We start from the raw sequence: 25,542 nt of genomic DNA, 5'->3' as shown, positions 1-25,542 counted from the left end.
CGCAAAGTATTACGGTAAACATGACTTAAGGCGCATTTAGACACAATGATTATCGCTCAAAATTCACTCAAAAGCCATCTTTTGAGCGATAACCGTTGCATCCAAACGCTTGCCCATCGTGCATTTTTCATGCACTGTTCGTTCATCGCTCACTTTCTAGTTTTCCAGAAATGAGTGATGACTCTTATAAGTGGCACAGGCTGATATCTCAGCCGGCAGCGCTGATAAGATTCTCTCAGCTGGTATCCCGCTGGCAGTTCTCAGAGGGGCACCAGCTGAAAGTGCGGAGAAGAAAGGAGCTGTATACAGAAGACAGCGCTCCAGCTGCATACCCTGCTCAGAGCACTCAGCTGTATACCAGCTGAGCGCTCCGAGAACATCACAGCTGTATACAGAAGACAGCACTCCCGCTGTCTTCTGTTTTCGGCAGGAGCCTTCATTTACACACTAATAAACTCTTAAGTAGCTAATCAGCTACTTAAGAGCTCATGCAAAGTGAACGCTCAAAATTGTCACTCAGACTGCCGTTTGAGCGAATTTTGTGCGATCATCTTGCCGTGTAAATGCACACAACGATTATCCCTCAAAAGATTGCTTTTGAGCAAATTTTGAGCGATAATCGTTGTGTCTAAATGGGCCTTTAGAATGGCATTGGTATGAGAAGAACAGCAATGTATACCAAACACTTAAATGCTATCACGTGGTACTCTGTAAACAATGAGATCTACAACTCATATATATCAGGTGGATAGTGGAAAGCTTTCTGTTGGAGAAATGCAAAACGTGATAGAAGGGGCATATAAGGATGTGTTCAGACTTCATTATGGCCTCCATCCAAGGTTCTCGTCAGGGTTTCCATTTAAAATCCTAAAAATGGCACCGCTGAACGTGAGCTGGTTAGAAACTCTCTTAGCCAATACTGAAAATTGCTTAAATGGAGACCAATAGGTTTCTGTTCATTTCCGGCATTTTGTGCTGGAAAGAATAACTGAGAATGGTGGACTGCGCTGTTCTTTCTAGCAGAAAGTACCAAAAAATGAATGGAAACCTGCTGAGATGGAGACCTATTGGTTTCTGTTTCAACATTTCTTTTTAATGGCAAAGATAGGTTCGGTTGCGATGCTGTCGTAAGAGGGTTAAGTTCAATAATGTTTGTTTAGTATTATTGTATTCTGCGACTCCATCTAAAAGGGGGGCAGGAGCAGAGGAGCTGGTTGAAGCGGGAAAAGAACAGGAAGTAGTTGATACAGATCCGTACTTGGCCAATAGAAAATAACAATACGGATGTAGAAAAGCAAAAAATAGGCCATGCTGTGGTTTAAAATAAAATAGCAGTAAGAAAGACATAGAGCTAAAATTTGCTGGAACCGGCCTAAATGTGTTATAAACTGTTGATTTTAGGGTTACTGATCCTTTAAGAGGTTTCACAGTATCTTACGGTGGCGTAAATGGAGCCTTATTACAGCATATTTTACTAACACATGATATAATAGAGGGAAACAATATTATACAAGGACGTGTCATGTGAGATAGTGTAACTAAATGTTCGCAGGGTTATTATTGATACCACTGATAAGTCCGGAGATATTGACTGATATCTCTCCTACTTGGCAGAACTCACGATGTATGAACCGGTGACTTCGACCAGTTCAGCATTTCTCTGTAATGTGTCATTAACTTCACCTTCATTTAACAAATCTAAAGTGCAAATACCATTCTAGGCGGCCTCAGGAGTTTGAACCTTATAGCAATGTTATATGAGATTATATATATCTCCTTTCTAGCTATACCCTATAGTCAGATATATCCCATTTACCTGATGAACTTCCAGTGCCAGCATTAGGTTAGATACATGCAATATATATATTGCACTAGCAAGCAGTCTGTTTGTATCCTGCTTGTGCAGAAAGCAGCAGGATAGCAGAATACTCACACCAGAACAGCTCAATGAATAAATACTGTACCAGAACCAAGCTCATTACATAAATACAGAAACAAAACCAAGTTTATAAAATAAATACAGCACTAGAACCAGGCTAGGTATATAATACAGCACCAGAACTAAGTCCATAATAAAAAAAAATACAGCACCAAAACTAGCCTATAATACAGCACCAGAACATAAATACAACAACACTAGAACCAAGCTCATAAAAAATACAGCACTAGAACCAAGCTCAGTATATAATAATGTACCAGAAGTAAGCCTATAATACATAGCACCAAAACCAACCTCAGTACATAAATAGAGCACCAGAACCAAGTTCATAACAAAAATACAACACCAGAACAAAGCTAATAAAAAAATACAGAACTAGAAGCAAACTCAGTATGTAATACAACACTAGAACTTTGCCTATAATATAAATACAGCACAAAAACCTCAGGGAATAAACACAGTATCTGAGCAGCTCAGTGAATAGTCACTTACCAGAATCAAGTTCATAACATAAATACAGTAGCAGAACTAAGTGATTGTGTTGTGGGGGTGCAGATGGCCTGACAGCAGAGCCTTGAAACATCAGAGAGGAGAAGACAGAGCCAGGAGGAAGATGATTCATATAGCGCCACAAGATGCTGCCGCACTGTAAGAGGGTGGGGAAAAATGTATATATTGTTTTATTATGCTTATGCGTCTTTGAAGAACCGTTCAATGAGGAGGCTCGGGGCTTTGGAGAGAGAGAAGACCAGAAGTGGTGGGCAGTGTCACTGAGAAGTTGAGCAGAGACTGTGATGGTGATGGAAGTCTTGCACGAGCCCATACTTCAGAATTTCACGCTTGATTACGAGAAAGTACAATTACACTAGATGAAAAGTGGGCGTCCAATTGTGGTGTTTTGAAGTTACAGAAAATTGCTGTCAAAGTTGGTGGTTTGGGAATCTCCACGCTATGATGGTAAGGAACTGGCTTTGGCTAACACCCTAGGCCTAGGCCGGTTCCAAAAAAGCCCTCTGATACTGCTGGGCATGGTTTATCAGAAAAGCAAAAGAAGATCATCTGGCCAGGCGGAGCAAAGGGTGGCAATATTTCCCAGCCAGCATCCACTTGGTGCCCCGCTACAAGCTGATGACTGTCACCCTGTCTGACCAGTTCTCATTAGGGTGCTTTCACACATGCCAAATACTACTTTTTGCGGCAGTGTTTTTTTGCTGCATGGCCAATTATCACTTGGCAAAACTCCATGCATTTTAAGGCAAATTGACACCACTTTGGAATGCGATTTTTGAAACTTGTCTCACCTGTAGATGTGTAGCCAAAAATAGCATTGCGAAGCCATGGCAATTCACTGTTAACACATGCAGCCTTGCCAAGTGGTAAGTGACTGCGCAACAAAAAGATGGTGCCATTCAGCACATGTGAAAGTACCCTTACACCATCCCATGGCACACACAAAGTAATGAGGACATAGAGAGGACCGGTCACATTAAAAGAACCTTCCAGTCCCACCTCTATCCCCACTAAACTCTACCACACCAAGTGCCCATCCTTGCCAAGTCGCCAAGAATATCCAGGAGACACCTGCAGTCCCGATAGAGCGTTTTAAAATTACACCCCCTCTCCTGGTTTCTGAACACTTGTTCATTCCCAATAGGGTTGAATAAACTTTTGAGAAGTTTGGTTTAGCTGGTTCACCACATTTCAGTATGAATTAGTTTGAATTGGAACGAAAAGGAGAAGTAGAAGGAGAAAGACATCCTGCGGCTCAGCGGTTAGCACTCTTGTCTTGCAGTGCTGGGGTCCGAGGTTCAAAAGACAAAAGCAGTTTGTATGCTCTGCTTGGGTGGGTTTCCTCCTACACTGCAAAAACATGCTAATAGGTGAATAGAGATTGTGAGCCCCAATTGGAGGAGACAATGTAAAGTGCTGCGAAACATGTATGTGCTATATACATAAATTATTATGAAACACCGGGAGAATATACAAACTCCATGCAGATGTTGTCCTTGGACAGATAAGAACCTATGACTCCAGCACTGCAAGGCAACAGTGCTAACCATGGGGGCACAGGATCACAACCATCATTATTTAGTGGTTCGGCCAGGAACAACCACGTGAGGTTCACTTTGAACCAAACTTTTAGCAAAGGATTTGACTGGTTTGCTTCTCTGAACACTACCCAATAGTATTGTAGTCAGCAGCCTGACGACAAAGGCGGCATCAGGAGGTTGTCTAGGATGACGCCCGATAGTGAAGGGGAGTGTAGGAACAGGAAGATCCAAGTATGTGTACATGTGTTTTGGGGTATTTTCTAGGGGGCCTGGTGTGGTTTCTTTTGTTTATTTGGGGCTCATGTCTGGGGTCACCGATTAATCGCTCTTGTGCTGTATACAGGAGTAACAATAGTTTTGTTAATGGAGGCAAAGAGTGCAGAAGATGATTCCAGCTGTCCGACTCCATTCACAGTAAACAGGCAGACGCTCATAGTTGAACAACTGCCTGTTTACATGGTCCGACAGTCACTTGGTTTTAAGGAACTCTGACAAGTGAGCCATTTGTTTCTCAGTGCCCTCGTACACACGACTATAGCCTAAATTCGCAGTTTCCACCGAAAATTCAGGCGATAATTACACTGTGTAAAAACACCTTTAGTTTTGGAATTATGGGGTGCATTTATTTAGGGAGTCTGAAGGAATCTATTTATTTAGAGGCTTTGAAGTCTCTATTAGTTCAGAAGGGAATCCGTATTTGTTTTAGAGGGTCTAGTCTAATATCCACATATAGGAGTCTGCATTATTTTGGCTGGTCTGGTGTTTTTATTCCCTTTCAGGTGAGATGAAGGGGTCATCAGTGTTAAGCAGCTACCATAAGTTGCACACAGTGCCTACATCTCAAGAATTAGGGAATGTTCACACATTGCCAATTTTCAGTGGATTTTACGCAGCAGAAAATCTGCAGCAAATTTGCACAAGATGATGCAAATGTTGAAGTGGATTTTAGTGCAGATTCGCTGTGGATTTCACACCTTCATTTGAAGCCGTTATGGTTATTCCACAGCATTACCGCCCCGCGTGAACATACCCCAATATGGACCCGAAAGAACCCCCTGTGTGCTGCTGAACAGAGCCCCTATGCATCGCTTCACCGTATATATAAGCCTAGTGTCACCAAGTTGCAATATGGAGACCTTTCTAGATCCGTATAGCGCGGTCATATTAGGGTCGTGTGAAACCGGCCTTAAAATGTTTTTGCGGATCCTACTGCCTCGGTCAGCATTTCATAGAGAATCTAAAGAAATTGTTATAACTGGGACATGTAATCTGCTGACATCTCTGAGCGGAAAGCCAAAGGAAACGGATTTATCATAATAAACATCTTGTAGAAGGAGCTACACCAATTCTAACGTTATTCTATGGAATAGCTCATTATAATATGTAGTATATTTCTTACACAATCTATAAAGCTGTATGATATTAAAAAAATTATTTAGAAAACAAATTTTATAGAAATCGAATAGTGTTTTTAGAAAATCGTGTTTTAATTTAAAAAATAATAAATAAATCAGAAAACAGTACTTTAGTGCTTAATATATATAAAAAGCATATTTGTTTGCAGTGGTCGTCCAGTCTACAGTGCCGGGCTTAGGCTGCCTGCAGATGGGCGGAAATTCCGGGGCCGCGGGAGAGGTGAGTGCCCGCGCTGCTCTCTGCAGGCGCTCGGGTCGGGTCCCGCTGCGAGAATTCTCGCAGCCGGATCCGACCCGGCCGTCTGCAGGCGGCCTTAGGGTAGATAGTACCCCGTGAGGAATTTTTCTAGCCCCATCCTCCGTCATAAGAAGAGAACAACATGTATTGCATAGATATGCAGTCTGCCTGTATTCTGTTTGATCTGAAAGCAGCATGATATCAGCATACCCATACCAGAACAGCTCAGCAGATACTGTACCAGAACCAAGCTTATAACATAAATACAGCACCAGAACTAAGTTCATAAAATGCAGTACAAGAACCAAGCTCAGTGTATAACTAGAGCATCTGACACAAGCTCAGTACATAAATACAGCAACAAAATCAAGCTCATAACATACATGCAGCACCAGAACCAAGCACAGTACATAAGTACACCACAAAAACCAAGTTCCTAACATTAAAGGGGTTGTCCCGTGCCGAAACGGGTTTTTTTTTTTTCCAATAGCCCCCCCGTTCGGCGCGAGACAAACCCGATGCAGGGATAAAAAAAACAAAAACGGGTAGTACTTACCCGAATCCCCGCGCTCCGGTGACTTCTTACTTACCTTGGGAAGATGGCCGCCAGGATCTTCACCCTCGGTGGACCGCAGGTCTTCTGTGCGGTCCATTGCCGATTCCAGCCTCCTGATTGGCTGGAATCGGCACACGTGACGGGGCGGAGATACGAGGAGCCGCTCTCTGGCACGAGCGGCCCCATTCAGAAGGGAGACGACCGGACTGCGCAAGCGCGTCTAATCAGGCGATTAGACGCTGAAGATTAGACGGCACCATGGAGACGGGGACGCCAGCAACAGAACAGGTAAGTGAATAACTTCTGTATGACTCATAATTAATGCACAATGTACATTACAAAGTGCATTAATATGGCCATACAGAAGTGTATAACCCCACTTTGTTTCGCGGGACAACCCCTTTAATACAGCATGAACCAACCTCAGTACATAGATACAGCCCCAGAACCAAGCTAATAATATAAATAAGGAATGAAACAACCTCAGTACATAAATACAACACTAGAATGAAGTGTAGTACCATACACAACACCAACCGATTGTATTGCAGGATCTCTGATGGGCTGACAGTGGTGCCTCAAAACATCAGGGGGGAGGATACAAAGCCAGAAGGAGGTTTTAAGCAGGTCCACAAGACACTCTGCATGGAAGAGGAAGATCATCTGATTGGGTGTACCCAACCTACATCCGCTTGGTGTCTCTACTAGACGTTGGTGGACAGTACTTCAAGCGCCTGAATGGGTCGCACTCAGCTAAGGCCGGCCATGCCAGTATACCTGGATAACGTGAATTTTACATTCTGGATTGAGAATTTGTGATTGCTAAATTATATCAAGTTATTTTTTACATTTAGAAATACTATTATATAAATATTTTATTCTCAAAAGGATTGTCCACTTTTGATCATTTTTTTTTCTTATTGTTAGAAGAATTCCCAAAAACTAAGCTGCTCACAGTTTACTGCTGCTGGAACACCATTATTCCACCGCTACCAGCCTGAGCTGTTTCCACCTGACAGGAAGGTTCCATTGATTCATACTGTTTGCATCAAATTCTAACCCTCCCATCAGCAGCGGGCAACAGATCTGGATTTATTTGTCATGGGGATCTTTCTCTATTTCCCAGTGATACAATGTTTCCACTCTTTTCCCACTGGAATCTCACATTTCTGTTTCTCTTAGTAATGGCGCTGGAACTGGTCGTCTGCTGTTACAGCCCATCTGTGCTAAGGAATGACAAATTGTGTGTTTGGACAGGTTGTGTGTTTGGATAGGTTGGGCCGGTCTTACATGACCGGATTTGAATTGCGGATTCTGCAGACTCTACTCCCCCCCCCTCCCGCCCCAGTGTGTCTCGTAGGCAATCAATTGCATCGCCTTACGCAGTTCCGATTACATTAGCGGGTCGAAATTGTGTAAGCAGCGAGCGGAAATTTGAACGCAGCATGTTCTATTTTACCGCGGATGTACATGACAGAGCCCATCGTTCTCTATGGTTGCGTACACTGTGTATGGGCTGCGGGTATACACGTCATCGCTAAGTGATAACACAAGAAATATAAACAAAAACAAAAAAACAGGTGTACTGAACATGACTGCCTTATTTAGTACACGGTCATGCGCAGTACAATTTTGCAGCGATACGCAGGGTCACGCAGTTGTTTTCTCTAACAGCTGAGTAAGCCCGGCCTAAGTTGGAGCACCAGTGTTGTATACTGCTGCAATTTGCGTGACTGTTTGTCATAACAATTCTTGACATCTTCCTCTGACCTCTTTCATCAGCGGGGCTCCAAGGTTCAAATCCGATCAAGGAGAACATCTGCATAGAGTTTGTGTGGGCTTGTTCCTCACCTTTATTTAGCGCATACATTTATGGAGGAGGAGGAAGAGGAGACAGATGTTGTCATTGGTCAGATTTAAACTTAAGACCCCAGTGCTGCACGTGGGGGAGCAGAACCTCTTAGAGAGGGCTATACACCAGTACAGGGCTATTGGTAAAGTTCCAGTTTGGTTTGAATTATTTCCAGCCAAAAAAAACCCTTTTTTTAAATGAAATTTTGGCCGAAATGAAAGTTCACTAATCACTATTTACAACTACAGGAACAACTTTTTGGTGGATGTTTTGTTTTCGATCACACCAATCTCGGTATACTCTCCACATTGCTGCAAGAGAAAACCTGGCCCTGGCCAGTCTAGCACCGATGACCAGACCTCATGGGAAGTCACTCAAATCACTGGATTTTCTCATCTAATGTGGATTCACACTGAAACTGATCCACGGAAAACTTGCTTACTTGATTTTATTGTGCACTCTGGGGCCACGGGTCTAATCGTGAAAAGGGCAGGGGACTAACAAAGTTGCCATGTAGTACATATTTTTTGCACTTGATGGTTACATACAGTAAGTTCCCTGCAGCTGTATAGCCAGGTGGTCACACAGTCCGTGCACACTCATTCATTCTCAGTATGATCTGTGCTGTCTTTCTACATTTATTGTATCACCAGCAAACCATAACTGACCATTTCCTTCAGCGTCCGTCACCCAAGGCGATGTGTCATCGGAGAAGAAAAATGTGGAAGTCGGCAGACCTGCAGAAAGAGACACAGAAGACAAACACAGGCGGAAAGTGTCTGTCACCAACTCTGTGTCGGTCATCTCATGTGCATGTCCCAACAATCCACCTGTCGCCTATTCTATAAGTACCGGTACAATACTTATTACTGTGTGTATAACAATAATGGCGTATGGCATATTGTGACTTTACAGCAAGCCTCCAAATTTTGGGAAAAAATGTTGTTAGAGGACCAGAGGGGGTGCCATTATATTACATGCATTTGTTCTTTTCTGCCATTCGTCCCATCCGACGCTATTGGGTTCCATTTTCAGCCGTCCAATATGGGCGATACAATCTTCAGACTACCTGTGCACTATACCTGCTTTCTGATTGGCCAGAACTGCTCATCTGATCAGTGCTGGCCAATTACAGAGCAATGCACAATGGGGGTGATTTATTAAAGGGGTTTCCCGGGCAAATACTATTGATGACCTATCCTTAGGATAGGTCATCAACGTATGATCACCAGGGATTCCAAGTGATCAGCTGATCGCCCGCTCTACTGTCAGTGCAGTGGGGCCGGACGTCGTCAGCGGGGTTTGGCGGAGGAAGCATTATAGAGGGCTTCACTTTCATTGAAATCAATGGGAGTGCTACTTCCTATTACACTTTCGTGTCCAACCCCGGTATTGGAGCCGGAAGTGCCAAAAGTTTAAAAGAAAGCTTCAGCTCCCATTGATTTCATTAAATGGCCAAGAACAGGGAACAGAAGCGACGGATTGGACAGACAGCTGAGAAGAACAAGAGCAGCTAATAAGCAGAGGGCCACTTTAAAGCTAGAGCTGCATGACGACTTTGCTTCTGTAACATGAAGATCTTAGTCTTGCACTGGGACATGATGACTAAAGATCATCAATGGGGTTGTGTTGTGACTTGACAGTCGTAAAATATCCGAAAATGTTGGATTTTTCATTGCGAGTGGCATGAGAATTTGCCACCACGCACTGCAACCTGTCCGCGATTTTGCTGGATTCAATTGCAATGCTGAAACTTTCTGGCAATATTCACAGACACGTCACACTTTTTCCTTTGGTTGCACAACGTTTCTGACCAAAGTCGCCCTAACCTAAAAGGAACTCAAAATCAACTTCTGCTCCCCTCCCCACACACTCTGGGTACAAGCTAGATGGAAGCTTTTGCCAGAAGAGTAACTATAATCACCTGTTACTTTGCTTGGTGATAACAGTAGCCCATTAGCAGGAAACAGGCTGCCGTTTGTGTTTGGCCTCTTTTCAAAGAAATGGCCTTTTAATATATGTGGACTTTGCTACAGGAACTGATTTACTAGGAAATTGGTGATATCAATTTTTACTATCATTGAGCATTCATTGTAAAATAAGACAGACGGACAACACCCAATCCTGAGTCATAAGCTGCATTTAATATAGAAGGATCTCTTCCACTACCGTTTCCCCCCCAAAAAGCCGTACCATGATATTTTGGAGAGGCTTAAAATATAAGCCCCACTCCAAAAATAAGCCCTAGCTGCTTTACTTAAAAAAAGAAATACATTAGCTAGCAGGGTCTGTCCAGGTCCCTCCTGCTGCTCTCTGGAGCTCTGGTAGGCTTCCTGCAGTCCTCGGCCGACCACAGAAGATCACTTCCTGGTTAAGGGATTCATAAATTCCACCTCCAGGAAGCGATGACTCTGATTGGTTCATTGAGTACTGCATTGATTGGTTCTTCGACCTCTGCTCTGCCAATCAAAGCCATCGCATTGTGGAGGCAGGATTTATGAATTGGCCAATCAATGCTGCGGCTCAGCCAATTCATAAATCATGCCTCAACAACGTGATGGCTGTGATTGGTTCTTCGACTGTTGCTTAGCCAATTAATGCAGCGTTCAATAAACCGATCACCGCGATCGCACTGGTTTATTGAGCACTGCATTGATTGGTAACCAGGAAGTGATCTTCTGTGGGTGGCTGAGGGCTGCAATTATAGGTAGAGAAAAGTGCCGAAGATGTGATTCTTCTCTGTCGTTAAGAAGGTGGGTCGTGAAAAAGACCTAGTTGTTGTGGTGCAGTCAACCCAATGATAGTCGCACTGGCAGGTGAGACTATTCTGATGGATTAGTGAAGAAAAAATGTATAGAGCATGCCGAGATTTTGTATTCTAGCAATGTAGCAGGCTACAAAACTTCTCTCATGTGAAAGAATCCATTGGAAACCATGGGCTTCTCATACATGCGTTTTGTAGAGATGTTGCATTGCTACAAAATTGCGCAATTTTGTAGCCTGTGTGGAAGTGGCCTGAAGCTCCAGTCGGGGTGGGACACTGCAGATCTTCCATCCTCCTCCCGGCATATACGTTCCTGAGCGTTCTGTAAGCAGTATTTGCGCAGGCACAAGCGCAAAATACACTCATTCAGGACTTCAACAGATGAGCGTGTTACTCAATATGCTCGATGCTGCGCAATTTTGTTGTGCAGCGAAAAAGTGTATTTTGTGCTCGTGCAAATACTGAATATACTGAGGAAATAACCCCGCTCTGATTTGAATGACTATGTAGCCTTAAGCGATGCCAATGATCACAGGTATGTGCTGCGTTTACCGCAAATGTGCGTGTTTGCGCACCTCCCATAGACCTCTATGGGCGTCTTTGGTGTGCAAACATGCACAAGATAAAGCACACAAAAACAACGGGCGCAAAAAAAAAAAAAAAGAGAGAACGAATCAATTGAAATCAATGGCTTCTATTTTCTACAAGCGAAGTCGCAGCGTAACATGTTCGTCTGTCGGAGCCCTGATGGTGAAAGTCCTGAACTAATCATGTAAGAGAAGATCTACCAACAATCACTACAGAGAGATCTTGTACGGAGGACCTCAGGACTGCGAGAGGCACGTGGACTGCGGCGTCATAACTAGAGATGAGCGAGTATACTCGCTAAGGCACATTACTCGAGCGAGTAGTGCCTTAGCCGAGTATCTCCCCGCTTGTCTCTAAAGATTCGGGGATCGGCGCGGGTGACAGGAGAGTTGTCCCCTCCGTTCCTCCCCACCGACCCCGAATCTTTAGAGATGAGCGGGGAGATACTCGGCTAAGGCACTACTCGATCGAGTAATGTGCCTTAGCGAGTATACTCGCTCATCTCTAGTCATAACGTCAGGGACCTTTTCTGCACACTCATCCTGATGCTGGGTTTTCCGGCTGTCTACAACCCGGGGGTCAGTCTCCGCTATACCAGTCTTTCAGGTCAGGCATGTGCAGCTTAGGAAACATTATCTGCACGGAATAACTAATTACATGTGTACTTTAGTCATTAAAATACTATAGAATCCATTGTAACATCCACCTCCTATAAGAGGTTCAGGCTGTTTCATCACCCCCATGCTTTACACTGCTGCTCCATTTGCTCTGACTCACAGCTGTGTACAAACACTAGTCCATTGCAAACTCACATGGAATACGGATCACGGGAGGGGGGGGGGGGGGTTCTCGAGGTCCCTACATCAAAAAAGTGACAGTTGTGCATGTGACCTGCGGCTTCATTCCTTTAACCCCTTAGTGACAGCCAATACGCCTAGTTACTCACCTCCCTAATGAGCCTTAAACCTGCACATACGTCTTTGTAAGGTGGTGGCTTGGATGACTACTGACAGCCAGGCTCCTGCTCTAACTGCCAGAGGTGGAGAAATCTCAGATCCTGGCAGCTTAACCCCTTACATGCTACAATCAATATCAGCTGCAGATTGTAAGTAGATGACGGAGGGAGGAGGCTCCTCCTGTTACTCATTGTCACCCTGCAATGCGATTACAAGGTACCACCGGGTTCCCATGGCAGCGGGATGTCTGACAGGCCTCCATGTTTACCATATAACTCAGTCTATTAAACCCCGCCTCCAGCAATCTATTACTCTGCTTGATAGGCTTACCTGAGTAGAGTGCTCTAAATAAGTAATGCAGTGTAGTATGCTAGCAATCAAATGATCGCATCTTCAAGTCCCCTTGAGGGACTAAAAAAAAGCGTCCAAAAAGATCAATAAAGATTGATTTAAAGAAAATAACCCTGTTTTAAAAAAATATGTATTTTTCCCAACAAATATCCCTTTGAGGACCGCCTGCAGACGGACGGGTTGGTTCTGGCTGCGAAAATTCTTGCAGCTGCACCCGAGCGTCTGCAGAGAGCAGCGCGACACTCACCTGCTCCCGCGGCCCCGGCTCTTTCATGTGCCGACTGCCGGCGCATGCGCAGAGCGGAGCCGACGGCCGGTGAGTGACGTTTCTGTGCGGGGCTCGCAGAGAAATAGGGCATGCCGCAATCTCCCGCGTGAGATTTCGGCCTTAAATAGATAAATCAAAGTAAAGTACAGCAACACATAATAGGTCCTACTGCGTTCATAATGACCCAGACCGTGAAAATATTTATCTCATGACGCCGTAAAAATAATTTTATAAAGTAATGTCAGAATTGGTATTTTTCTTTTGTTCGCCTCCCAAAAACATAATAAAAAGCAATCCAAAAGTGACACGTACCTCAGAATGGTACCAACAAAAACGACGCTTCTTTGTGTAAAAAAAACAAGACCTCATACAGCTCCGCTGCTGGAGAAATACTAACGTTACAGGTCTTAGAATAGGTTCACACGGGACTGAAATCGCGCGGAAATTTCGCAGAATGACCGCACAGAAATACCGCAAGATTTCCATGAGAGAAATGCAGCTTCAAGACCCACGGCCTTTCAACGCAGGTTTTAGAGCGGCTTCGCCGCCTGCATTCCGCTGTGGCCATCTCGCCCCATAGAGAGGCCGTCACGGAAACGGGAAAAGAATTGGCACGCCGCGTCTTTGAATTTCCCGCGGCTTGTCTAAAACGGATCGGCTGCAGCGCGTGGATGAGATTTTTGCAAATTACTGGCTAATAGCGGGATTATAGTCGCAGGTGGAATTTTCGTACAGAAAGTCTGCACTTAAATTCCGCGGCAAATCTGCCCCGTGTGAACCCAGCCTTAGAATGGGACGATGCAGATTCAATTGTTTTTCTTTAAAAACTTGCAAAGGTAGTACAAAATTTAAAAAAGGTTAAAAATTAGAGATGAGCGAGCATACTCGTCCGAGCTTGATGCTCGTTCGAGTATTAGGGTGCTCGAGATGCTCGTTACTTGAGACGAGTACCACGCGGTGCTCGTCTCGATTAAACGAGCACTGACCATTGAATTCAATGGAGCCGGCAATACAGCCGGCTCCATTGAAAGCAATGGGCTGCCAGCTAGCGCAGGATGAATTTTCGAGAATGGCTTAAAAATATAAGCCCTTACCTGAAAATCATCCTAAAATGTGTAAAAAGTAAAAAAAATATATACTCACCTTGTCCCGGCAGAACGATGTTAGCCCATTGAAGTCAATGGAGTCGGCAATACAGCCGGTTCCATTGAAAGCAATGGGCTTCCGGCGATCGCACAATGAATTTTCGGGAAGGGCTTAAATATATAAGCCCTTCCCTGCAATTCATCCAGAAATGTGTAAAAATAAAAAATATATATATACTCACCTGGTCCCGGCAGACGGAGTTCAGCTGCGGCCAGCTGGCAGTTTTCCTGAACTGCTCTGAACAGCTGTGAGTAGTATTCAGCAGCCGGGGATTTAAAACCCCCGCCTGCTGAATGAGCTGCCTCTAATTGGTCACAGCCTGACCTATCAGAGGCAGATCTCACTCACACCCAATCATGAATTCATGAATGGGTGAGTGAATGCTGCCTCTGATTGGCTCAGCGCAGCTCTCAGCTGAATGACAGCAGTTCAGCACCACAGTGCAGGGGACAGCAGGAGAAGACGAGCTGTGCCCTGGCAGCTGAAGGGAGGTGAGTATCTATTTTTTTTTGTTTTTTAAATCACTTTTAATTCATTTCCAGGGAATGGCTTATATGTAATGCCCTTCCCTGGAAAAGAATTCAGGTGTGCCAGCGGACCATTGTCTTCAATGGAGTCGCCAGCAGCAGCAGCGGCTCCATTGAAGAGAATGCCTGCATTTTTATTCTTTTTTACACTAAAATCTTTCTTTTTCAGGTGAGGGCTTATATTTTTAAGCCCTACCCGAAAATTCATCCCGCGCTCGCCGGCAGCCCATTGCTTTCAATGGAGCTGGCTGTATTGCCGGCTCCATTGATTTCAATGGGCTAACATCGTTCTTCTCTGCCACAGCTGTTACAGCTGTGGCAGAGGAGAACGATCGTTATGCTGACAGTGGGGGGGGGGGGGGGTGTCACTCTTGCCACTATTGTGGCTTAATAGTGAGACCTCGGAGCCCGAAATGCAGCCCTGCATGTTGCTCCTCGCCTGCCCTATCCATTTCTGTGTTTTTTACATGACTTTGGTGATTTGCTAAGATTTTCACAAATGAAAACCTTAGCGGAGCACCAGTCATATACAAAAATGCTCGAGTCGCCCATTGACTTCAATGGGGTTCGTTACTCGAAACGAACTCTCGAGCATCACTGAAAGTTCGACTCGAGTAACGAGCACTCGAGCATTTTGGTGCTCGCTCATCTCTATTAAAAATGTAAGACGGTTATCATATTATTTTTGCTAAATGGTGAACGCTGTAAAACCATATCCAAAAGTAATTTGGAATTTCTGGACATTTTTTTCAGCGCTCGATAATCTCCAGTGCGCCTTTTGAAAAAGTAGTCCGGCACCAGACACCAGGCACCAGAAAATCTGTCTTTGTCACCCACAGCGAAGCTTGCATTTCTTATAACGCTGAGGTAAAATGAAAGCTGTGTTGTGATTGGCTGTGATAATCTTTCTGTTGCCCATAGCAACCGAATCCACCACAGCTTTAATTTACCTCACAGTATAACACCAATCACAGCGCAGCTTTCATTTACCTCACAGTATAATACCAATCACAGCGCAACTTTCATTTACCTCACAGTATAACACCAATCACACTGCAGCTTTCATTTACCTCAGCACTATAATACCAAGCACAGTGCAGCTTTCATTTACCTCACAGTATAAATAAAAACAAAAATAATTCTTGGTATTTGTATAGCGCCAACTTATTCCGCAGCGCTTTCAGGTAATTATTACTTATTACCCCCTACCAAGCTGGGTTCTCATTTTACCGACCTCGGAAGGATGGAAGGCTGAGTCAACCTTGAGCCGGCTACCTGACTCATGTGGGGATCGAATTTGCAACCTTCAGGTCGTAGACGAGAGCACCAATCACAGCACAGCTTTCCTTTACCTCAGTAGTATAACACCAATCACAGCGCAGCTTTCATTTACCTCACAGTATAACACCAATCACAGCACAGCTTTCATTTACCTCACAGTATAACACCAATCACAGCACAGCTTTCATTTACCTCACAGTATAACACCAATCACAGCATAGCTTTCATATACCTCACAGTATAATACCAATCACAGCGCAGCTTTCATTTACCTCACAGTATAACACCCATCACAGCACAGCTTTCATTTACCTCAGCAGTATAATGCCAATCACAGCACAGCTTTCATTTACCTCACAGTATAACACCCATCACAGCGCAGCTTTCATTTACCTCACAGTATAATACCAATCACAGCACAGCTTTCATTTACCTCAGCAGTATAATGCCAATCACAGCGCAGCTTTCATTTACCTCACAGTATAAGGCCTCCTTCCCACGAGCGTGACGGGGTCCGCTGCGTAATATTACGCAGTGAAGCCCGTCACGGCGCCCCCCAGAGCCCCTATACTTACCTGCGGGAGATAGCGTGAAATCGCTTCCCCGCCCACCACCGCCGCGTCACCGCCCGTCACCGCCCACCACCGCCGCGTCACCGAGCGTGTCACGTGACGCGGCCGCCCGTGTCACGTGACGCGGCCGGCCGCGTCATTTGGCGTCAGATGACGCGCGGCGGTGGGCGGGAAAGCGTTTTTTCACGCTATCTCCCGCTGGTTACAGCGGGAGATAGCGTGAACGGACGGCTTCCATTGACTGCAATGGAAGCCGTCAGTGCGTACAGCCCGTCCTCACCCGCAGAAAATAGAGCATGCTGCGGGTGAGGACGGGAGAAATCGCGGTGCGTAATTCCGCGCTGGAATTACGCATCGTGAGCATTGTGCTATTAGGTTCAATAGAACCTAATAGCTGCGGGCAACGCAGCGGATTTTCGCCGCGAATTACGCGGCGGAAATCCGTTCGTGGGAAGGAGGCCTAACACCAATCACAGCATAGCTTTCATATACCTCACAGTATAATACCAATCACAGCACAGCTTTCATTTACCTCAGCAGTATAATGCCAATCACAGCACAGCTTTCATTTACCTCACAGTATAACACCCATCACAGCGCAGCTTTCATTTACCTCACAGTATAATACCAATCACAGTGCAGCTTTCATTTACCTCAGCAGTATAATGCCAATCACAGCACAGCTTTCATTTACCTCACAGTATAATACCAATCACAGCGCAGCTTTCATTTACCTCACAGTATAACACCAATCACAGCGCAGCTTTCATTTACCTCAGCAGTATAACCACCAATCACAGCGCAGCTTTCATTTACCCCAGCAGTATAACACCAATCACAGCGCAGCTTTCATTTACCCCAGCAGTATAATACCAATCACAGCGCAGCTTTCATTTACCTCAGTAGTATAACACCAATCACAGCACAGCTTACATTTACCTCACAGTATAACACCAATCACAGTGCAGCTTTCATTTACCTCACAGTATAACACCAATCACAGCACAGCTTTCATTTACCTCACAGTATAACACTAATCACAGCGCAGCTTTCATTTACCTCAGTAGTATGATACCAATCACAGCGGAGCTTTCATTTACCTCACAGTATAACACCAATCACAGCGGAGCTTTCATTTACCTCACAGTATAACACCAATCACAGCGCAGCTTTCATTTACCTCAGTAGTATGATACCAATCACAGCGCAGCTTTCATTTACCTCACAGTATAATACCAATCACAGCGGAGCTTTCATTTACCTCAGCAGTATAATACCAATCACAGCACAGCTTTCATTTACCTCAGCAGTATAATACCAATCACAGCACAGCTTTCATTTACCTTAGCAGTATAATACCAATCACCACACAGCTTTCATTTACCCCAGCAGTATAACACCAATCATAGTGAAGCTTTCATTTACCTCACAGTATAACACCAATCACAGCACAGCTTTCATTTACCTCAGCAGTATAACACCAATCACAGCCCTGCTTTCATTTACCTCAGCAGTATAATACCAATCACAACACAGCTTTCATTTACCCCAGCAGTATAACACCAATCATAGTGAAGCTTTCATTTACCTCACAGTATAATACCAATCACAGCGCAGCCTTCATCTACCTCACAGTATAATACCAATCACAGCGCAGCTTTCATTTACCTCACAGTATAACACCAATCACAGCGCAGCCTTCATCTACCTCACAGTATAATACCAATCACAGCGCAGCTTTCATTTACCTCACAGTATAACACCAATCACACTGCAGCTTTCATTTACCTCACAGTATAATACCAATCACAACACAGCTTTCATTTACCCCAGCAGTATAACCACCAATCACAGCACAGCTTTCATTTACCTCACAGTATAACACCAATCACAGCACAGCTTTCATTTACCTCACAGTATAACACCAATCACACTGCAGCTTTCATTTACCTCACAGTATAATACCAATCACAACACAGCTTTCATTTACCCCAGCAGTATAACCACCAATCACAGCACAGCTTTCATTTACCTCACAGTATAACACCAATCACAGCACAGCTTTCATATACCTCACAGTATAATACCAATCACAGCACAGCTTTTATTTACCTCACAGTATAATACCAATCACAGCACAGCTTACATTTACCTCAGCAGTATAACCACCAATCACAGCACAGCTTTTATTTACCTCACAGTATAATACCAATCACAGCGCAGCTTTCATTTACCTCACAGTTTAAGAATTGAAAGCTGCTATGAGCAGCAGAGCCTTTCATAAGAGTTTGCTGCCGGCTAATTATCCATGACCTTCCCTGTACAAGTATTACAATGCTGTAACATGGCAGGACATTTTTGGATACGCTATTATGTAGTTATATACCCCTGTATACTCTTTATATACTTACATTACAATGATATACCCCTGTATACTCACATCAGGCCAGTTACACCGAAGTGTATCATAGGTGCATTTCTGTTGGCTGTATTACATACAAGAGAGCCGGTCCATCCGTGGGTCTACTGGTCCGAACAGGGAGCATCATAGGGATCTATAATGCGCCGCATTCGAGTCAGTAGACTTTTGGTTGGGCCAGCTCATTTGTATGTACTATAGTCACAAAAATATTCCTCTAAGGGCAAAAACACCCCCATCCTCTCCCCTCCCCCTACAAGCTGGGTACTTATTTTACCAACCTCAAAAGGATGGAAGGCTGAGTCAACCTAGAGCCGGCTACCTGAACCAACGGAGGGATTGAACCTGCAACCTTCAGGTCGTGAGCGAGAGCTGAGGACTGCATTCTGCTGCCTTAACACTCATCCCATTCGACGCGATCTTTCAGGCTTTTGCCGCCTTTAGGCTGGGTTCACACAGGGCGGATTTGCCGTGGAATTCTCAGAAATCTTGTTCGCATGGAACGGCGAATCCATCGCGGCAAAGCCAGCAGAAGCCGGTGGTGCGGTGCGGATTCCCCGGCTGCAGCATGTCCATTCTTTTTTTTTTCCGTTGCGGCGCGCCCTTCTCTATGCGCCAGCTGCAACGGAAAAGCGTGCAGCCAAGCCGCTCCGAAACCCGCGGCTAAGTACCACAGCTTGTAAAGCAGCGCTTTCTGGCAGAAATCTTGCGGTTTTTCGCTGCAGCCACACCGCGAGATTTCCGCCGGCAATACGCCATGTACAAACCCAGCCGTATACCATATGATTAATATTACACATTTATGTTTTGGAGAAATAAAAACTGTTGATGAAATAAATATTGTTTTTTACACGAATGTAATGGTGAACAATTTATGAAATTAATTAAAATAGTGGCAACAGATAACCCACAAGTACCTTACAGACATATCCCCCATATACAGTACTGTACAGACATATCCCCCATATACCTTATATACCCCATATACAGTACTGTACAGACATATCCCCCCCTGTACTGTACTGACATATACCCCATATACAGTACTGTACATATACCCCATATACAATACTGTACAGACATATACCCCCTTCCTGTATACTTTACAGTTATATTTCCTGTATAATGTACACTCCAGTCACACTGTATATATTTCTGTATACTTTCCATCAGTCACACTGTATATATCCCTATATACTCTCCATCAGTCACAATATATACAGTATCCCTGTATACTCTCTGGTCACAGTGTATATATTCCTGTATACTCTCCGGTCACACTGTATACTCTCCGGTCACACTATATATATATGTATACTCTCTGTATATATCCCTGCATACTCTCTGGTCACACTGTATATATCCCTGTATACTCTCCGGTCACACTGTATATATCCCTGTATACTCTCCGGTCACACTGTATATATGTATATGTACTGTCCGGCCACACTGTATATATCCCTGTATACTCTCTGGTCACATTGTATATATTCCAGTATACTCTCTGATCACACTGCATATATCCCTATATACTGTACATCAGTCACAGTGTATATATCCCTGTATACTGTCCAGTTACACTGCCTTTTCCCCTATATACTCTGGTCACACTGTATATATTCCTGTATACTCCCCGGTCACACTGTATATATCCCTGTATACTCTCCATCAGTCACACTGTATATATCCACATATACTCTCCGGTCACACTGTATATATCCCTGTATACTCTCCATCAGTCACACTGTGTATATATATATGTATATGTACTCTTCGGTCACACTGTATATATCCCTGTATACTCTCTGGTCACAGTGTATATATTCCTGTATATTCTCTAGTCACAGTGTATATATCCCTGTATACTCTCCATCAGTCACACTATATATATATCCCTATATACTCTCTGGTCACACTGTGTATATCTCTCTATAATCTCCATTAGTCACACTATATAGCTCTGTATACTCTCTGGTCACACTGTATATATCTATATATACTCTCTGGTCACACTGTATATATGTGTATATATACTCTTGGTCACAGTGTATATATCCCTATATACTCTCCATAAGTCACAGTGTATATATCCCTATATACTCTCCATCAGTCACACTGTATATATCCACATATACTCTCCATCAGTCACACTGTATATATCCACATATACTCTCCATCAGTCACACTGTATATATATATATATATATATATATATATATATATATATATATATATATACTCTCCATCAGTCACACTATATATCTCTGTATACTCTCTGGTCACACTGTATATATCCATATATACTCTCCAGTCACACTGTATATACCTCTGTATACTCTCTGGTCACATTGTATGTATCCCTATATACCCTCCATCAGTCACACTGTATATATATATATATATGTATATATACTCTCTGTTCACACTATATACTCCCCATCAGTCACAGATGTAAATACGGTCCTCTATAGGTGACTTTCTTACCGGTCTTCTCATCTGTCACCAGCAGGCGGGGCCAGCAGCGCTGAGGGTCTTCTGGGGGACACGCAGAGGAGAGAGGGATGTCCCCCTCAGGACAGGCAGCACACTCACTGTCCCACATGGATTTCTGCACGCAGCCATTTTTATCTGGAGGAGGAAATCGTCCCAGTCCCTCCAGGTCTATAACCTCCGGCTCCTCCTCACTCACTTCCCGGTCATCGCTGCCCATGGCGGCCCCGGTGTCACGCCGGTAGTCTGTGTGCGCTGAGTGCGATCATCCCGGTGTTTGTGCTTTGGAGACGGCCGCAGGGGGCAGCAGAGAGCAGGAGCCGGCAAGTTACATCGCTGAGGGGGCGGGGCGGGCCGTTACTCGGGTGCTGCTGTACACATCAGGGAGTGTGATCCAGCCTGGTAGGTGCATACTGTGCCCACCCCATGTCTCCTAGGGGGGGAATGTACCCTCCCCTGGTCTACTATGGGGGGACACTGTACCCACCCCTGGTCTACTATGGGGGACACTGTACCCAATCCTGGTCTACTATGGGGGACACCCTTTCCACTCCTGATCTACTATGGTGCAGACTCTATCTGCGCCTGATCTACTATGGTGGACAATGTATCCATTCCTGGTCTACTATGGTGGACACTGCATGTACTCCTGGTCTATGGTGGACACTGCATGTACTCCTGGTCTATGGTCGACTGTGCATCTACTCCTGGTCTATGGTGGACACTGCATCTACTCCTGGACGATGGTGGACACTGTATCCACTACTGGTCTACTGTAGTGCAGACTGTATCTGCGCCTGGTCTACTATGATGCACACCGCACCCACTTCTGATCTACTATGGTGCACACACTCACTTCTGGTATTCTATGGTGGACACCGTACCCGCGCCTGGTCTTCTATAGTGGACACTATACCCGCTCCTGGTCTTCTATGGTGGACACCGTACCCGCTCCTGGTCTTCTATGGTGGACACTGTACCCGCTCCTGATCTACTATGGTGGACACCTTACCCGCTCCTGGTCTTGTATGGTGGACACCGTACCCGCTCCTGGTCTTGTATGGTGGACACCGTATCCGCTCCTGGTCTGGTATGATGGACACCGTATCCACTCCTGGTCTACTATAGTGGACACTGTATCCACACCTAGTCTACTATAGTGAACACCGTATCTACTCCTGGTCTGGTATGGTGGACACCGTATCTATTCCTGGTCTGGTATGGTGGATACCGTATCCACCCCTGGTCTGGTATTGTGGACACCGTATCCACCCCTGGTCTGGTATGGTGGACGCCGTATCCACTCCTGGTCTGGTATGGTGGACGCCGTATCCACTCCTGGTCTGGTATGGTGGACACCGTATCCACTCCTGGTCTGGTATGGTGGACACCGTATCCACTCCTGGTCTACTATAGTGGACACCGTATCCACTCCTGGCCTACTATAGTGGACACCGTATCCAGTCCTGGTCTAACTATAGTGGACACCGTATCCACTCCTGGTCTAACTATAGTGGACACCGTATCCACTCCTGGTCTACTATAGTGGACACCGTATCCACTCCTGGTCTACTATAGTGGGCACCGTATCCACTCCTGGTCTACTATAGTGGACACCGTATCCACTCCTGGTCTACTATAGTGGACACCGTATCCACTCCTGGTTTAACTATAGTGGACACCGTATCCACTCCTGGTTTAACTATAGTGGACACCGTATCCACTCCTGGTCTACTATAGTGGACACCGCATCCACTCCCGCTCTACTATAGTGGACACCGTATCCACCCCTGGTCTACTATAGTGGACACCGTATCCACCCCTGGTCTACTATAGTGGACACCGTATCCACCCCTGGTCTACTATAGTGGACACCGTATCCACTCCTGGTCTACTATAGTGGACACCGTATCTACTCCTGGTCTACTATAGTGGACACCGTATCTACTCCTGGTCTACTATAGTGGACACCGTATCCACTCCCTGTCTACTATAGTGGACACCGTATCCAAGCCCGGTCTACTATAGTGGACACCGTATCCACGCCCGGTCTACTATAGTGGACACCGTATCCACGCCCGGTCTACTATAGTGGACACCGTATCCACGCCCGGTCTACTATAGTGGACACCGTATCCACGCCCGGTCTACTATAGTGGACACCGTATCCACTCCTGGTCTACTATAGTGGACACCGTATCCACTCCTGGTCTACTATAGTGGGCACCGTATCCACTCCTGGTCTACTATAGTGGACACCGTATCCACTCCTGGTCTACTATAGTGGACACCGTATCCACTCCTGGTCTACTATAGTGGACACCGTATCCACTCCTGGTCTAACTATAGTGGACACCGTATCCACTCCTGGTTTAACTATAGTGGACACCGTATCCACTCCCGGTCTACTATAGTGGACACCGTATCCACTCCCGGTCTACTATAGTGGACACCGTATCCACTCCTGGTCTAGTATAGTGGACATGGTAGGCACTCCTGGTCTACTATGGTAACACCTTCTCCACTCCTGGTCTACTACGAATAGAAGCAAACTGTAAGGGGGGCAATAAGTGAAAAAAAGTGTTTAAATTACTAAAACAAGAAGGCAGTGAAGAAGTGCTAAAAACATATAAGGAAGAAAACTAAATATGTAAGAAAAAAGATAATAACTGCAAAGGACGAGGCAGAGAGACTGATTGCCAGGGAGATCAAAAATAACTGTAAACCATTCTTCAATTATATAAACGGTCTGCACTGAACGCACTGGCCCTTTTAATAAACAATTCAGGAGAAACTCTAGAAGACGAATCTAATAAATGATTTTTTTTCTCAAGTATTTTGATGAAAGAAAAAGAAATGTCACATGACACGCAGGGGGATAAAATTATCCCCCTATTAAATATCACCGATACTGGTGCATTATGTTTCCACCGGATGTATGGTTGGAGACATGGTTTGGCTACCCTAAGTTACACGGTACGCCCAGGTGATGGGCACATCTGCGGATTGACTGCACAGGACCCCAGAGACACAGGTACTGCCCATCCCGCTGACGAGCTCACACATCTTCTGTCCGACTGGCATGTCCGCTTCTGTCTCCCCTGATCAGCCAGCCCCGCTGTCAATCTCTTCGCTGTGCTCCGCTGGCTTCCAAGGGTGTAACTGTCCGCTCTTGTCTTCCTGTCTGTCTCCCCACTGTGCTCTGCTGCCATCCAACACTGTGTACTCTGGTCCCCCCCCCCCCCCGATCAGCCAACCCCACTTTCATCACCGTCCATGGCGGCGCAGGCAAAGCAGCACCGCTGTAACTAATCTCTGGCCTCCCTGGTGCAGTGTGCAGGAACATGGAGCCACCTCTCCTGACTCTGCTGTCACTCTGCTCCCCGGCGGCCTGGATGCATGGATGGATCCGCAGGAGCCAATCGGCAGCTAGGGGTGTGACCGGGATGTTACCTCCAGCTAAGGCCAGTCAACCCCTAGCTTCCGGTGGAGACATAATGCACTAGCACCAATATCACCTGCCTAATGCAGAAGGAAGTGCAGAGTCGTCTAAGGCCTTAGTCAGACGGGCGTTTTTTCGCACGATTTGCGGATCGCATGACGGATGCGCATCTGCAAATCGCGTGACCGGTGCCCGAAAATCGCCTGAAAATCTGCTCCTAGCTTCATTAGAAACGAGCCGGAGCTGTCCAGCGCATTGCATTCAATGGAGCCGGCAATACAGCCCGCTCCATTGAAAGCAATGCGCTGCGGGCGAGTGTGGGATGAATTGTCGGGAAGGGCTTAAATATATAAGCCCTTCCCTGCAATTCATCCAGAAAAGTGTTAAAATAAAAAATATATATATACTCAGCGCTGAGCCAATCAGGGGGCAGGTCTGACTCACACCCCCTTCACACCCACTGCAGGCCGGCCGCACGGAACTCCGGCTGCCGGGAGCAGGTGAGTATATATATATTTTTTATTTTAACACTTTTCTGGATGAATTGCAGGGAAGGGCTTATATATTTAAGCCCTTCCTGACAATTCATCCCGCGCACGCCGGCAGCCCATTGCTTTCAATGGAGTCGGCTGTATTGCCGGCTCCATTGAATTCAATGGGCAAACATCGTTCTTCTCTGCCACAGCT

The 25,542-nt window shown here is 45.3% G+C and overlaps 1 protein-coding gene across 1 annotated transcript in view; it reads right to left on the bottom strand.

Annotated features, from left to right (window-relative positions):
• SLC35G1 (solute carrier family 35 member G1) overlaps positions 1-21,720 on the bottom strand; it is a 30,683-nt gene extending 8,963 nt beyond the window's left edge. Inside the window, exon 1 of the mRNA XM_066600978.1 lies at positions 21,408-21,720. Coding sequence (XP_066457075.1) covers positions 21,408-21,633 — 226 coding nt within the window. The 5' untranslated portion in view covers positions 21,634-21,720. The remainder of the gene's footprint in view (positions 1-21,407) is intronic.
• Positions 21,721-25,542: the final 3,822 nt, after the last annotated feature.

The sequence above is a fragment of the Eleutherodactylus coqui genome, chromosome 4, assembly GCF_035609145.1.
Source record: "Eleutherodactylus coqui strain aEleCoq1 chromosome 4, aEleCoq1.hap1, whole genome shotgun sequence".
NCBI lineage: Eukaryota > Metazoa > Chordata > Amphibia > Anura > Eleutherodactylidae > Eleutherodactylus > Eleutherodactylus coqui.
This window is presented reverse-complemented; position numbering and strand designations above follow the sequence as displayed.